The 16,778-nt window shown below is 40.0% G+C and overlaps 1 protein-coding gene across 4 annotated transcripts in view; it reads left to right on the top strand.

Annotated features, from left to right (window-relative positions):
* The window catches only part of SCP2 (sterol carrier protein 2), a 105,740-nt gene that overhangs the window by 72,762 nt on the left and 16,200 nt on the right, over window positions 1-16,778 (top strand). For 3 of the 4 annotated variants that reach the window (XM_032296981.1, XM_032296977.1, XM_032296980.1), the window contains one exon: window positions 9,255-9,357. In XM_032296981.1, the coding sequence (XP_032152872.1) occupies window positions 9,255-9,357 (103 nt within the window). The remainder of the gene's footprint in view (window positions 1-9,254; window positions 9,358-16,778) is intronic. The other variant, XM_032296978.1, reaches the window with a different exon arrangement.

The raw sequence follows: 16,778 nt of genomic DNA, 5'->3' as shown, positions 1-16,778 counted from the left end.
TAGCTTTACTCATTTAATGTGGCATCTACCATGTTTTCCTCTGAAAAGTTGCTATTTTTTTTTTTTTTTTTTTGAGATGGAGTCTTGCTCTGTTGCCCAGGCTGGAGTGCAGTGGCACGATCTCAGCCCACTGCAACCTCTTACTCCTGGGTTCAAGCGACTCTCCTGCCTCAGCCTCCTGAGTAGCTGGGACTATAGGCACCTGCCACCATGCTCAACTAAGTTTTGTATTTTTAGTAGAGACAGGGTTTCAAAACGTTGGCCAGGCTGGTCTTGAACTCCTGACCTTGTGATCCGCCTGCCTTGCCTCTCAAAGTGCTGGGATTCCAGGCGTGAGCCACCGCGCCCAGCCAGAAAAGTTGCTATTCTTTTCTTTGTAGTTAATAAGTAATTTGTGGCAAGATACTTTGAGATGATATCATGTTTTCTATACTTATTAACTGGCATTATTTCTGTAAAGAAGAGCTTTCCCTTGTCTTCCATTTCAAAATTTATTCATGTATAGTTATATATACATACACATACACACATACATACAAACTCATGAATTTTTATTGTATTCACTGGGTTATAGTAAAGTGGTATCAAGTATTTTGATGTTCACAGTGGCCCTGATTTGGCCAGTGGAAACTGATCAAGTTGATTCATTTGTCCTCTTAGTAGTACCTTACTTTCTGGCCGAAGAAGAGATTCCAGGCTCATCCTGTGCTTTCTATGCCTCAGCCCAAGGATCAGTCATTTCTCTGAGTCCTGATTCCTTTTAGCAGAGAATGGTCTATGGAAACCACAAATGGCTGCTAGCTGTGTGCTTGTTATTATTACTTCTAGGCCTTTTCAGCAGGCATGGTAGACACACATAAGCATTACTTTAGTTTTGTTTCAAAATGGATATTTAAGAAATACACACGATAATCTTAAATGTGATGTATATCTGTTTCCATACTCATGTAGCCACCAGTTTGTTAGCAGTTAGAATTAGCAATTTATAAAACTAGATAAATGTCACTTGTATGTGACATCTTTTTAAATTTTATAGACTAGAATTACCAGAGACAGGTTTTCTTTCTTTTTTTTTTTTAATTTTTACATGGAGTCTCGCTCTGTCACCCAGGCTGGAATGCAGTGGTGCTATTTTGGCTCATTGCAACCTCTGCCTCGTTGGTTCATGCGATTCTTGTGCCTCAGCCTCCTGAGTAGCTGGGATTACAGGCACGTGCCACCATGCCTGGCTAATTTTTGTATTTTTAGTAGAGATGGAGTTTTGCCATGTTATCCTGGCTGGTCTCAAACTCCTGAACTCAAGTGATCCGCCCGCTTTGCCTCCCAAAGTGCTGGAATTACAGACATAAGCCACCATGCCCAGCCATCAGAGACAGGTTTGATCAGTGAGAAGAGCACCTATCAACTTTTTGATCACACTACCTGCTTTGAAAATATTAATTTAGCCTTTTCTTTATTTAGAAAATATTGAAGATATGTACTTTAAGGATCAGAAAATAACAATTTAAAAATATATGCCACACATTGGAGTTGCTCAATAAACTGTTGGTTTTTTATTTCCCAGTGCATTTTCCTTTCTTCTTTCCTATTTCTCTAGCCTTATCACCGGTAAAGGTCAAAAATGGTTTTATCGGCCGGGTGCGTTGGCTCATGCCTGTAATCCAGCACTTTGAGAGGCCGAGGTGGGCAGATTACAAAGTCAGGAGTTTGAGACCAGCCTGACCAACATGATGAAACTTTGTTTCTACTAAAAATACAAAAACTAGCCGGATATGGCAGTGCATGTAATCCCAGCTAGTTGGGAGGCTAAGGCAGGAGAATCACTGAACCTGGGAGGCGGAGGTTGCAGTGAGCTGAAATTGTGCCACTGCACTCCAGCCTGGGTTGACAGAGCAAGGCTCTGTCTAAAAAAAAAAAAAAAAAAAAAAGGTTTATTTTAGTTTAATTTAATTTAATTTTATAGAGACAGGGTTTCCCTATGTTGCCCAGGCTGGTCTCAAATTCCTGGAGTCAAGCAATCTGACCACCTTGGCCTCCTGTAGTGCTGGGATTACAGGTGTGAGCCACTGTGCCCAGCCTGAAAATGGTTTTATTTATTAATTATAAATATTACCTAGGATTTGGAAAAAAATGAACTTAAATTTTTAGTACAGAATGGGGAACATACCCAACTCATTGAAGCCCACAGCTTGGCCAAAGAGGATCTTATTATATCTCCCACCATAATCTGTGAGGTTTCTTTGTTTGTTTTCCAACTCAACTCTCTGGGCTGTATTTCTCTATGTGATGGAACCATGTGCCTGCTTGGAGGTCATGTCATGGGGAGTAGCTGATTACAAATAAACTTGATATTCCCTGAAACTTATGTGTACGGCACAACTGTCTCCAATCAGAACAAGGTGATTACTGGTTAAATATTAGTTTTAGAGATGAAGGTTTGATTATAATGCAGGACTTTATATTCTTCCCAAATACTAAGAAAGCAACCACTTTTTTTAGACAGAGTCTCACTCTGTCATCCAGGTTGGATTGCAGTGATGTTATGGCTTACCACAGCCTCGACCTCCCCAGGCTCAGGTAATCTTCCCACCTCAGCATCCTGAGTAGTTGGGACCACAGGCACATGCCGTCATGCCCAGCTAATTTTTTTGTAGAGGTGGGGTTTTGCCATGTTGCCCAGGTTGACCTTGAATTCTTGGGCTCAAGTGACCCACCTGCCTTAGCCTCCCAATGTGCTGAGATGACAGGCATGAGCCACCATGCCTGGCCATCAACCACTTTTGTGTTTTGAGTTAGTGTCTCGCTCTGTTGCCCAGGCTAGAGTGCAGTGGTGCTATCTTGGCTCACTGCAGCCTCTGACTCTGGGGTTTAAGTGATTTTCCTGCCTAAGCCTCCTTAGTAGCTGGGACTACAGGCATGCACGACCATGCCTAGCTGGCTAATTTTTGTATTTTTAGTAGAGATGGAGTTTCCTATGTTGGCCAGGCTGGTCTCGAACTCCTGACCTAAGGTGCTCTGTCCATCTCGGCCTCCCAAAGTGCTGGGATTACAGGTGTGAGCCACTGAGCTCAGCCTTTTTTTTTTTAAGATAGAATCTTACCCTGTTGCCCAGGCGGGAGTGCAGTGCTGTGATCTCACCTCATTACAACCTCTGCCTCCTGGGTTCAAGTGATTCTTGTGCCTTAGCCCCTTGAGTAGCTGGGACTACAGTCATAGGCCACCAGGCCCAGGCCCAGGCCCAGCTAATTTTGGTATTTTTAGTAGAGATGGGGTTTTACCATGTTGTCCAGGCTGGTCTTGAATTCCTGGCCTCATGTGATCCACCTGCCTTGGCCTCCCAAAGTGCTGGGATTACAGGCATAAGCCACCATGCCCAGCCTCATCAACCACTTTTTAAGAACCATTTCAAATAACTTTATTAAGATGTAATTCATATGTCTACAGTTCACCCATTTTAAGTGTACATTCAGTGGTTTTTAGTATATCACAAAGTCGTGCAGTCATTACCACAATTAATCTTAGAAAATTTTCATCACCTCGAGAGAAAGTGTGTACTCATTAGTAGTTCCTCCTTCTTGAAGTCTCTGGCAAACACTGACCTACTTTCTGTCTCTATGGATTTGCCTGTTATGGACATTGTGTATAAATGAAATCATATACTATGTGGCCTTTCGTGGCTGGCTTCTTTCATTTAGCATAATGTTGTCAAGATTCATCCATGCTGTAGCATATATTAGTACTTCCTTCCTTTTTATGGCTGAATCATATTCCATTGTATAAAGGTTCCAATTTCTCCACATCCTGTCATTACTTCTTATCTATCTTTTTTGTTTTAGCCATGTTAGTGCTTGTGAAGTGGTATCCCATTGTGCTTTACCTTTCCCTGATGGCTGTTGATGATCAGCATCTTTTCTTGTGCTTATTGGCTATGTGCCTATCTTCTTTGGAGGAAAGCCTGTTGAGATCCTTTGGCATTTTAAAATTGGGGTCTTTGTATTTTAATTATTGAGTTGTAAGAGTTCTTTCACAATCACTTTTTGAGAGCCTGGTATGTGCCAGGACCACACTAGGTGTTTCACATGTGCTTCTTTGTTTAATCCTCATAAAAGCCCCATACCTAGGTATTTCTGTTTATAGGTAAGATTGATGATCAGAGTTAAAACAATTTATCTAAGGAGAGAGGGTCTTGAGTGGTAGGAATCAAGTTCTGAGTCCGATGCTTCTGTTTTCCTGGCTATTCTGTGCAGTCAGTCTTTGATATTGTTGTAGCATAGCCTGTTTTAGACTCAGAATGAAAATTTTCAGGAATCATGGAGGAAATTCATATGCTGAGTAGGATATTTGCTGGTTTTATCTTGAGGGTTCCTTTCAATATTTAAATACTAGATTTATTCTAGGAAACCTATCCAAACCAAATTAAAAAAAAAAATAAAACCAACTGGAATTTAGTTTCTGATAAAAGAACTTTGTATGTAAAGAAATCATGAGGAATGTCCTTTTGTGAATGTGAATATTCTCTTTCTGAGTTTAAGTTGGCATATTGTTTTCTTAGAGCAGGGAACATATCAAATAAATTTCAAGAAAAGAGGGGTTTTCAGAAAACATTGATAAAACTTTACATATTAACTTTTATCTTAATCTGGATAGAAAGTTGGTTAATCACTAACTTCATGAGCTTTTCAAAACAAGCAAGATAAAAGACACATCTGTGACCTTTGGGAACATGCAAGACCTGGCAAGTTTGGAGAAGGGCACCGTGATGATTAAAAGTAACTGAAACAGGCTGGACACAGTGGCTCATGCCTGTAATCCCAGCACTTTGGGAGGCCGAGGCAGGCGGATCATGAGGTCAAGAGATTGAGACCATCCTGGCCAACATGGTGAAACCCCGTCTCTACTAAAAATACAAAATTAGCTGGGCATGGTGACACGCGCTTGTAGTCCCAGCTACTCGGGAGGCTGAGGCAGGAGAATTGCTTGAACCTGGGAGGTAGAGGTTGCAGTGAGCCGAGATCGTGCCACTGCACTCCAGCCTGGCGCCTGGTGACCGGAGCAAGATTCTGTCTCAAAAAAAAAAAAAAAAGTAACTGAAATGTTGGACCAATGAAATGAAATTGGCTTGTGGAGAACTAGCTGTGGCTACTTGATTTCAGGTCACATATTCAGACTTTTGACCGAGAAGCTATAGTGTACCATAGATAACTCTGCTCAGGAAGGAATTAGGAGTTAGGCAAGGGAGAATTCAGTGTAACTTCAGTTGCATTCAGTCACTATTCACTAAATGCCTATAATGTGATGGGAACTGGCAATACAAAGATTTTTTTTTTTTTTAAGAAAAGGTAGGGTATCTGCTTTTAAGCCGTTAACATTTAGTAGGGTTTCACAGAAGAGGAGTTTCCTGAAAGGACTGGGTCTTGAAGGGGGAAATGGAGTTTGCTAAGATAGAGATATTCTGGACCCAGGGATCGTTCTGTGCTCTGAGGACTACAGAGTCAGCTTGCTGGAGCTAAGGTTCCATTCCTTGTTTATATATTATTATGATTCTTCTAGTAGGCTCACTTTTCAATTTAGACTCTCCACACCCTCCCTTTCACCCTTACTCTCTGCTGATTTCTTTGCCTAATACATTGTTGAGAAATGGAAGCCATTAAACCCAAACTTCCTCAACTTCCATCCCAAGACCTTCAGACCCATTACACTAGAATTGCACCCATCTGATCCTCTTTCTTCGCTTGAGTCTCTTCATCCTGTCACAGGCCACAAGATTTCGCTTGAACCTGGGAGACAGAGGTTGCCCACATCCGGAAGGAAATGTTACATTACATTTCCCTCCCTCCCTTCCTTCCTTCCTCCATTCTGTTCCGTTCCATTCCTTTTTTTTTGAGACAGTCTTGCTCTGTCGCCCAGGCTTGAGTGCAGTAGCATGATCTCTGCTCACTGCAACCTCTGTCTTCTGGGTTCGAGCGAATCCTTCTGCCTCAGACTCCCAAGTAGCTGGGATTACAGGTGCCCACCACCATGCCTGGCTAATTTTTGTATTTTTAGTAGAGACAGGGTTTCACTGTGTTGACCAGAGTGTTCTTGAACTCCTGACTTCAGCTGCCCCAGCTTTCCAAAGTGCTGGGATTACAGGCATGAGCCACCATGCCTGGCTGGAAAGGCGACATTTCTTTAAGAGATTAGTCAAAGTAAAGATGTCATTTTTATCCCCCCGCTCCAAGAAAGCCCCCACAACTCTTCCTTGATACCACCACATTCATCTCCAGAGACCACCTCATTTTACTGTTCCCCTAAAGCTAGTGTCTCAAAAGAGCCATGCTGTGTCTATTTCCTTCTCCTATTCACTCTTCAATTCACTATAATCTGACTTCACCCTCCACTTAAAACTGCTTTGTCAAGGTCAGGTCACCTGTACTCTCCATGTGCCACATCTAGTGGGTACTTGGCCTTGTGACAGCATTTGACAGTTTGCTCCTCCATCCTGGAATCTTGCTCCTGGCTCCTGTGACACCATGCTCTTCTGGTTTTCCTCTTGCATCACTGGCTGCTGCTTTCCCTTCTGTCCCTGATCTGTGAGTGATGGAGGTCTAAAGGGCATTGCCCTGTGCTCTCTTGTTTCTTTATAATTCTCTTACAGGCCCTGCCCAGGGATTTAAATGCTTTCACTGTGCTAATGATTACTCCATTTTATCTCCAGCCGGACCTCTCCGCTGAACTCCAGACTCTCATATCCAGTGGCTTTCTTATTTTACAAAATGTTATACTTAATGTGCCTAAAACAGAACTTGGATCCCCTCTATTCCCACCACATTCCTCTTTGTCCTAGTAATGGCATTTCCATCACCCAGTTATTCAGGCCAAATGCCTGGGTAATCCTTGCCCTTTCCTCTTCATATCTCCCTCACTCCCACAGCAAGGCTTGTAGATTCTATTTCTATTTTGAATCTGTTCCCTCTCCATCTCTACTGGCAGACTGCCTCTGTAGTCCAGGCCACCATTACCTCCTATCTGGACTATTCCAACGGCCTCCTAACTAGTGCCCACACCTCTTGCTCCTCTCTCCATCCTCGTTAATTCTGCACACTGTTGTAAGAATAATCACAAATCAAACAATTTCACTTCCCTGTTATCATTTCTGTGGATTTCCAAATTCCCTACTTTGGCCTGCCTGCATCATCGTTTACCCTGCCTATTTCTCCAATTTCATTTCATGTCACTCTCCCCACACCTACTGTGTTATAGAGACTTTGGTTTTATTTTACTTTCTTTTAACATACCAAGCTCCTTTCTCCCTCAGGATCTTTGCAGTTTCCTCTTTAAATGGCTAGCTCCTTTCCTCCTTTAATAAGGTCTTAGGGATCATTCCTTGACTGTCGTGAAGTAGGTTCCTCTTTAACATTATTTTTTTTTGTTTTTTTGAGACGGAGTTTCGCTCTTGATACCCAGGCTGGAGTGCAATGGCGCGATCTCGGCTCACCGCAACCTCTGCCTCCTGGGTTCAGGCAATTCTCCTGCCTCAGCCTCCTGAGTAGCTGGGATTACAGGCACGTGCCACCATGCCCAGCTAATTTTTTGTATTTTTAGTAGAGACGGGGTTTCACCATGTTGACCAGGATGGTCTCGATCTCTTGACCTCGTGATCCACCCGCCTCGGCCTCCCAAAGTGCTGGGATTACAGGCTTGAGCCACCGCGCCCGGCTTTAACATTATTTTTTAATCATGCATAACTGATGTACATAGTCTCAGGGTACAAGTAATAATTTAATACATCATATAATCTGTGAAGATCAAATCAGTGTACTTGGGATATCCATCACCTTAAATATTTGTCTTTTCTTTATTCTAGAAACATTTGAATTATTCTCCTTTTGCTATTTAGAAATGTAAATATATAGTAAATTATAGTCACCCTACTCCTCTGTTTCATAATACTTGCTACAGTTTGCAGTTATTTTGTGTTTACTTCTTTTTCTCCTCCACTGGAAGAATATAAACTCAGTGAGTGCAGGGACTGGGTCTGATCTATTCACCATTATATCCTCAGTGTTTTGAAATGTCTTCCTTGGCATGTAGCAAGAAGTCATTAAATATTTATGAAATGAGGCCAGGCATGGTGGCTCACATCTGTAATCTCAGCACTTTGGGCGGCCAATGTAGGGAGGATCGAGTGAGCCTAGGAGTTTGAGACCAGCCTGGGCAACATAACAAGGCCCCTGTCTCTACAAAAATTTTAACAAATTAGCTGGATATGATGGCATGCACCTATTATAGTCCCAGCTTACTCGGGAGGCTGAAGCAAGATTGCCTGAGCCCAGGAGTTCCAGCTTACAGTAAGCTGTGATTGCACCACTGCACTCAGCCTGGGCGACAGAGTCCCTATGGGAGAGGAAAAAAAAGGTATGAAATGATAGAAGGAAAAGAGAAAGAGGAAGGAGAAATGGCTTGTAGGGCTTCAGGGAGACATACATGAAAGGAGAGGGGTAAAAAAGATAGATGCTTATTGAACAACTGCTGCACTGTTTTTTTTTTTTGGACAGAGCCTCACTCGGTCACCCAGAGTGGAGTGCAATGGTGTGATCAGAGCTCACTGCAGCCTCTGTCACCTGGGCTCAGGCTATCCTTCCCGTTTAGTCTCCTGAGTAGCTAGGACTACAGATGCATGCCACCATAATAGAGTGAATAAATGACTTTATTTATTTATTTAGAAACAGGGTCTGGCTCCATCACCCAGGCTCAAGTGATCCTTCCACCTCAGCCTCCGGAATAGCTGGGACTACGGGCACCCGCCACCACACCTGGCTAATTTTTGTATTTCTTGTAGAGATGGGGTTTTGCCATGTTGCCCAGGCTGGTCTCAAATTCCTGAGCTGAAGCAATCTGCCTGCCTTGGCCTCCCAAAGTGCTAGGATTACAGATATGAGCCACTGTGCCCTGCTAACTATATTATTTATTTATTTTTTGTTTCTCAATTGTCTTCTCCACTAGTATGTAAGATTCATGAGGGTAGCTTCTTTGGATTATTATATTTTCAAGAAAAATTTCTAGTTCCTAACGAGCTGATTATTTATTGAAAAAATGGAAGAAGAGCTTAATTGTTTTATATGCTTACTTGCTTACTAAATATTTCTCTTGGATAAGATTTCCAAATCTCTGTTCTTAGGGTTTTTGAAAATTTTGAAAATAACTGTTTTATAAATGTTGAAAAACCTAGTACCTATGTGACTCCATGAATTGAAACAAATTATTTCCCCTAGTTCTTTTAGAACTCATCAAATTGAAGCTGCTCCAACCAGCTCTGCAAGTGATGGATTTAAGGCAAATCTTGTCTTTAAGGAGATTGAGAAGAAACTTGAAGAGGTAAGATTTATGTAAAATATTGCCAGGAAGGACCCTGAGGCTAGAGGAAGCAGACAGGTTTCAGGCCTTGCCACAAGGTGGTATAAATTGCAAATTTATATCATGTTGTCAATATTGAGTGTAGTTAGATTTCTGAGTGTCTGTTAAGGCTTCCTTATAATTCTAAAAGGAATGCATTGCAGAAATGTATAAATCTCCAGATTTGAGCTAAAGAACTATGATAAATACTGTTTAAATTGTCACTCTTTTCTAGGTCCTCTTTGTCAGAAAGTTATTCAGTCATGGGCAAAGTTCAAACGTAAAGGGATTCTAATTTATTTTGTTGTTTTTTTTTTGAATTAAAAAGATTTTACTTAAAATCATTCAAAAGAATAATATTTAAAATTAGCTTTTTTTGTACATATTTCAAAATTCTTTGTAAAAAGAAATTGTGTTTGATTTCTTAATTAAAAATTTTTTTGTTTTAAGAATGATGCTAGTTTAAAAAATTTATACTATACAGAAATATGTATTTCTGTATAGTATCATTTTATACTATACTTTTGTTTTAATCTTTTAAAGTTTAAAATCTCCCCAAATTCTATCACTTAGACTTTACTGAAATGTTAACAGTGATTCACATTCTTTCAGACATCTCTCTCTGTGTATATTAACTTACAGTTTTAACCTAGTGTCGTATAATAACTGTTTTGAGACAGGGTCTTGCCCTGTCACCCAGGCTGGAGTGCAGTGGTATGATCTTAGGTCACTGCAACCTTCACCTCCCAGGTTCAAGTGATTCTCCTGCCTCAGCCTCCTGAGTAGCTGGGATAACAGGGGCCCACCACCATACCAGGCTAATTTTTGTATTTTTATTAGAGATGGGGTTTCACCATGTTGGCCAGGTTGGTCTTGAACTCCTGAACTCAAGTGATCTGGCTGCTTTGGCCTCCCAAAGTGCTAGGATTACAGGCATGAACCATCATGCCTGGCCACAATACCTGTTGTTTTTTATTATACTGTATATGCAGATCTATTTTTATGTACAGTAATTAGTTCTTGATAGGTAATAACCATACTAAGGCAATCTAACAATAACTCTCCAGTAAGAGAGTTATTCTCTTCAGGCAAAATATATATTTATTTCATTGTTTTAAACTTAGAAGCATCTTGGAATTTCTTTCTTTCTTTTTTGAAACAATCTCACTCTGTCACCCAGAATGGAGTACAGTGGCATGATCTCGGCTCACTGCAGCTTTGAGCCCCTGGGCTCAAGTGATCCTTCTACATTGGCCTCCCAAAGTATTGGGATTACAAGCGTGAATCTCTGCCCAGATGTATTTCATAATTGATTATAGATTTGAGACCATACCAGGCATGTTTACAGCCACAGTCACAATGCAAATTACTCATCTATTAAGGTGATCAAAGTGGGCCGAAATAAATAGAAAGTTTAAACTGTATTTCACTCACGGTAGAGCCATGGTATGAAAGGCAAATGTTGTGCTTATCTCATAACCATTATTGTAGAGCAGAGGACTTTTAACATCTGAGATGATTGCACTGTGGATGAGAATACAGGTGATATAACTGATGTGTCTTGTCAAAGGACCCAACATTTCCAGGACTTTCATTATACTCTGCAACTGTCCTGAGGGAGAGCAGGGCCAGGCATTGGCCCAGAAGCTGCAGACCTGTCCTGCAGCCATCTTGGGATGCATGTGCATGGGGCTACCTGTTTTATAACCTATGTTTTTCTTTTGACAGTGTGTTCCATGGCCATAAATCTAAATTCTTACCCTCATTTTTAATACATAGTATGCATTCATATGTATTTGTCTTAGTTTAAGTAGCCTCCTATGATGAATATCAGGTTTATTTAACATTTTCTTTTTTTTTTGGGACGGAGTTTCGCTCTTGTTACCCAGGCTGGAGTGCAATGGCGCGATCTCGGCTCACCGCAACCTCCGCCTCCTGGCTTCAGGCAATTCTCCTGCCTCAGCCTCCTGAGTAGCTGAGATTACAGGCACGCGCCACCATGCCCAGCTAATTTTTTGTATTTTTAGTAGAGACGGGGTTTCACCGTGTTGACCAGGATGGTCTTGATCTCTTGACCTCGTGATCCACCCGCCTAGGCCTCCCAAAGTGCTAGGATTACAGGCTTGAGCCACCGCACCCGGCCCTATTTAACATTTTCAAGTAAAACAGTGCTGAGCTAAATTTCCTTTTGCACTCAATCTTTAAATATTTAAACTATGATCAATTTAATATACATAAAGGAGGAAAATTGTTGGGTGGTTGGATATATGCATTTTGCATGTTGATGCATATTGCCAAACTACCCACCAGAAAGAGGGTACTAATTTACAAACATTATCAATTCATGAGAGTGACTCTTTTTTCATTAAAAAAAATTTATTTTTATTTTTGTAAAGATGGGGTCTTGCTATGTTGGAGAGTAACTATGTTTTCTTTACACCTCTGATACTGTGTTGGCTAGTTTTTTAAAAACCTTTGGGCTGGGCATGGTGGCTCACACCTGTAATCCCACAGTTTTGGGAGGCTGAGGTGGGTGGATCCCTTGATGTCAGGAGTTCAAGACCAAACTTGCCAACATAGCAAAACCCTGTATCTACTAAAAATACAAGAATTTGCCAGGCGTGGTGGTGCATGCTTGTAGTCTCAGCTACTAGGGAGTCTGAGGCAGGAGAATCTCTTAAACCTGGGAGGTGGAGGTTGCAGTGAGCTGAGACTGCACCACTGCACTCCAGCCTGGGTGACAGAGTGAGACTCCACCTCAAAAATTAAAAATAAAAATAAATGAATAAATAAAAAGTCTTTGCTAACCTAGTAGGAAAAAATTTCTCATTGTTTCTTGAATTTTTTTTTCATTACATGTATTCCTATAAAATGAAGTTGCACTCTATAAATTCTTAGCTGAAAAGCTCTGGTTTTTTAAAATGCTGCCAATATATTCCTGCAGAACACATAGGATAGTTGTGTCTGACAAGTTACTTCATTTATTTCAACCCTATTCCATCTAAAAAAAAAATCAAATAAATTAATGTAGAGATTATCTACTATGAAGCGTGAGGTATGGCAGCATATCAGTCATTGACTACTTACTTCATTACTGGGATTAACAAAGTAGTGTGGTGTTTATTTTACAGTATTCTTTTAGCTTTGCAAATGTATGCCTCTTGCTCCATTTTAATTCTTTTCTTCCTAACCTCCCTACTAACCTTGTTCCCTTGTTTTTTTCTCCTTCCCACGATTGTCAGTTTCCTAAGTGTTTGCAGCACTAGAAAGTAAAAGTCTTGGAATCTTTTGTCAATTCATGCATTTTCTGTATTACTAAAGGCAGCCTAGCAAAAGATTTTATTTCCCCTTCTGTCTTTGTTAGCAATTCTCCATTGCCCTTCTTTGAATTCTGTCTTAATTTTTTGTCCCTATTAAGTTTGCCACAGGACCTACTCCTTAACCTTTTGCCTACTCAGAAAGAAGTACTTTTCTTCAAGTAAGGAGGCACTCAGAACTTTCTTAATACTAATGATCTCCAGTTTCACAATTGTATTTTATTTTCCCTTTTAACTCTCTCTCATCAGTTTCCTTACCCTCTCTCACTCCCACTTCAATTGAAATTGTTTTATTGTCGAAGGGATGTGATTCTGTAAGAGGATCAGTTGTTTCTGAAAAGTAACAGCAAGTGCAAATTATTCTCTATTTTAAGGAGGTAGAAGTATAAGTAGTAAGGTTATAGGAATTTCTCTTCAAGTGTGCAGGTAGAATTTCTAAATGTTTGCTGGTGTTTTCCTGCTGTAATTTGTTGGTGTCTGCACATAGCTCTATTCATGAGGCATTGTGCAAGCAGATGGCATAGATATAGCTGGAAATAGTCATTCATGGACCACTGGCCCTAGAGGAAGCCTACCTCTCAGATGGCCTAGCACACTAATGTTATTAACCGCTTCTCATAGATTATTTCCATAGAAACTTGAGAGATAAAAGATTTTAAGGAATGTGAAGAAGACTGAACTTTATTTTAATTCATTTTTTGGTGGCAAATACAGCTCCACTGTCATCGGCTAAAGTTTAGAAATGTTGATGTGACGTACAGTTTCACTGTGGTATGGTCAAGTGGAAATGGCATTGAATTTGGGATTAAAGCAACCTAGGATTGAGTTCTGGTTGTACTACCCACTAGTCATATGTCCCTGCCCCTTCGGGAACACAGAGATGTGGAAAATTATTTCCAGAAAAAAAAAAGTAACATGGGTTTATGTGCAGAGGGACATCAAAGTATGGTGGAGATAGAGACTCCTTCCCAAAAGAGTTAGCATGTGAGGTGAGACTTGAATGATGAGGTCAGGGTGGGAGTGGAGAATTGGAAGAAGTGATTGTCCTAGGATGGGGCAGGAGTAAAGGCATGGAGGCGTCCAAGCACTTGGCACATAAGTTCATGGAATTCAACATGCTCAGTATTGTTGGAACATAAAGATGAAGAGGAAGAGAAAGTGGCTGGAGATAAGAATAGACAAATATCTTTCAGATCATGAAGACTCTTGGATAATATGTAAAGACAGACTTCATCCTGTTGGCTGTGGGGAGTCACTAAGAAGTTGAAGACTGAGAATGACAGACAGATATGTTAGTGTTAGGTGGACTACCTGGCAGCAGTATAGAGGAGAAGCATTCTTAATCTTTATGACCCTCAATTGCTTTTTCTGCTTAATGAGCTAATATTAGTGTCTGTCCAACTATTTGTATAGTTCTGTGAAGATTAAAGAAATTATATATATAAAAATATTAAAAACTTGAAAGCCTCTCAAAATATTAGTATTGTTGTTAGTAATTTTTTTCTACAGTTAACTTACATTAATTTAAGTGAGCTCTTTTGAGGGAAGTCAACATAAGAGAATTTCTTTTTGACTTAAAGAAAAGCCTGACAGTAATTTTGGCTTCTTGGTTTAACTAGAAAAGATTGGTAGTTAATTTTAGGATACCTGTAAGTAAGAGATGCCTCCGTGACTATTGAGATAGGTAGTCCCTGACTAAATATTTTAGGACAAAACAAGTATTTTGTCCTAAGACCCATGTCCAAGATTCCAGGTAGGCTCAGGGGGTATACCTATATATAAGAAAAAGGTTGACACACCCAAGCAGGGCATGGTGGCTCACGCCTGTAATCCCAAGCATTTTGGGAGGCTGAGGTGGGTGGATCACTTGAGGCCAGGAGTTCGAGACCAGCCTGGCCAACATGGTGAAACCCCATCTCTACCAAAAATACAAAAAAATTAGCTGGGCATGGTAGTGTGTGCCTTTAATCCCAGCTACTTGGGAGGCTGAGGCAGGAGAATTTCTTGAACCCCAGAGGCAGATGTTGCAGTGAGCTGAGATCGCATCACAGCACTCTAGTCTGGGAGACAGCAAAACTCCATCTCAAAAAAAAAAAGAAGAAAAGGTTGACACACCCAGTAGGTTGACCAAAATAAAAAAAGACAATTGTTTGTGAGGATGTAGAAAAACTGGAAACCCTCATTAATTGCTGGTAGGATTGTGACATGATGTAGCCACTTCGGGGGGTGCCTTAAAAAATTAAACATCACCTTATGACCTAGCAATTCCACTTCTAGATATGTAACCAAGAGAAGTTAGAGCCTATGTTCATGCAAAATCTTGTACACAAATGTCTATAGCAGTATTATTCATAATAGGCAAAATGGAAACAACCATCAACTGCTGAGTACATAAACAAAGTATGTTACATCCATACAATGGAATATTTTTTAGCTATACAAAGGATTGAAGGAGGCTGGACATGGTGGCTCATCCCTGTAATGGGCAGATCACTTGAGGTCAGGAGTTGGAGGTCAGCCTGCCAACATGGTAAAACCTTATCTCTACTAAAAATACGAAAAATTTTAGTACTTTTTTTGGCGCATGGTTTGTGCCTGTAGTCCCAGCTACTTGGGAGGCAGGAGAATCACTTGAACCTGGGAGGAGGAGGTTGCAGAGAGTCGAGACATGCTACTGCACTTCAGCCTGGGTGACAGAGTGAGACTCCGTCTCAAAAAAAAAAAAAAAAAAAAAGGATTGAAGGACCGATGATGTATGTGTGAATGTGGATAAACCTTGAAAACATCATGCTAAGTGAAAGAAGCAATCACAAAAGACCATATATTGCATGATTTCATTTATATGAAATGTCTGGAATAAGCAAATCTATAGAGACAGGAAGTAGATTAGTGTTGCCAGGTGCTGGGGGGTAGAGAAGACAGGGAATGACTGCCAACCGATATGAGTTTCTTTTGGGCTTAATGAGAATGCTCTGAAATTAGAGAGTGGTTTTGGCTGCACAGCCTTGAATATACTAAAACAATCACTGAATTGAATAATTTAAAAGAGTGAATTTTATGGGATGTAAATTGTATCTCATGCTGTTATAAAACAAAACACAACAAGAAGAAATAATAAACTTAGGCCAGGCTCTCTGCATATGTAGAAACAGAGGTTAGTATCTAATGTCAGTTTATGTAAGTTCCTCAGGGGCAGTAATTATTTGAGTGTTTCAGGTACTTATGACAGTGTCTGAACATTGTAAACACTTAAGTCTTTCTTAAAATAATTAACATTATGATACCAAAATGAAGAATTTTGTGTATAAATTATTGCAGACATGTAAGGCTACAATAAAGAAGAAAGGAAATAAAAGCTATTAGAAATTAAAGAGAACTCAACAGGTAGCCAGTTCCAAAATAAATAGTAAAAGATTCGTATATTTTCTATATATTTGCAATGGCCTTGCCATAAAATTTAATGGAAATATGTATTACTAACAAAAACAATATAAAATACCTAAGAATAAACTTAGCAAGAACTGTACAAAAGTCTATGTTGGAAAAAAAGGACAATATTTTCACAAAGGATATTAAAGAAAAGGTGAAGATATACCATATTCATGGATGGGAAGGCTTAATATTGTAAAGATATTACCTCTCCCCAAACAGATCTGTATATTTTATGTAACTGCATCCAACTCCAACAACATTTTGGGAGAAGAACTAAGTGATTATGATGTACATATAAAGGAAAATGTGTCAAAAAAATCCAAAAATAACCAAGAATATTTGGAAGAGAGGAATTATAATTGAGATTTGCTGTGTCAAAGAGTAAAGTATATTATAAAGCTATAATATTGGCACAAAAATAGCAGCTAGATCATAGAATAAAACAACAACAACAAAATACTAACATTGAGTACTCTGTGTGTTGTGGGTATTTACATAGTTCTCCTTCAGCTCTGTGAGGGTAGTTACTGTTTTATTCCCATTTAACATAAGAAAACTGAGATTCAGAAAGGTCTAATAACCTGGCTAAATTGTTGATAACAATCAACAGGGTATTGGTTAAATAAAATATGGTATACTTTTACAATTAAGGAC

Source organism: Sapajus apella, unplaced genomic scaffold, assembly GCF_009761245.1.
Source record: "Sapajus apella isolate SASKATOON/1434 unplaced genomic scaffold, GSC_monkey_1.0 scaffold36, whole genome shotgun sequence".
Lineage (NCBI taxonomy): Eukaryota > Metazoa > Chordata > Mammalia > Primates > Cebidae > Sapajus > Sapajus apella.
This window is presented reverse-complemented; position numbering and strand designations above follow the sequence as displayed.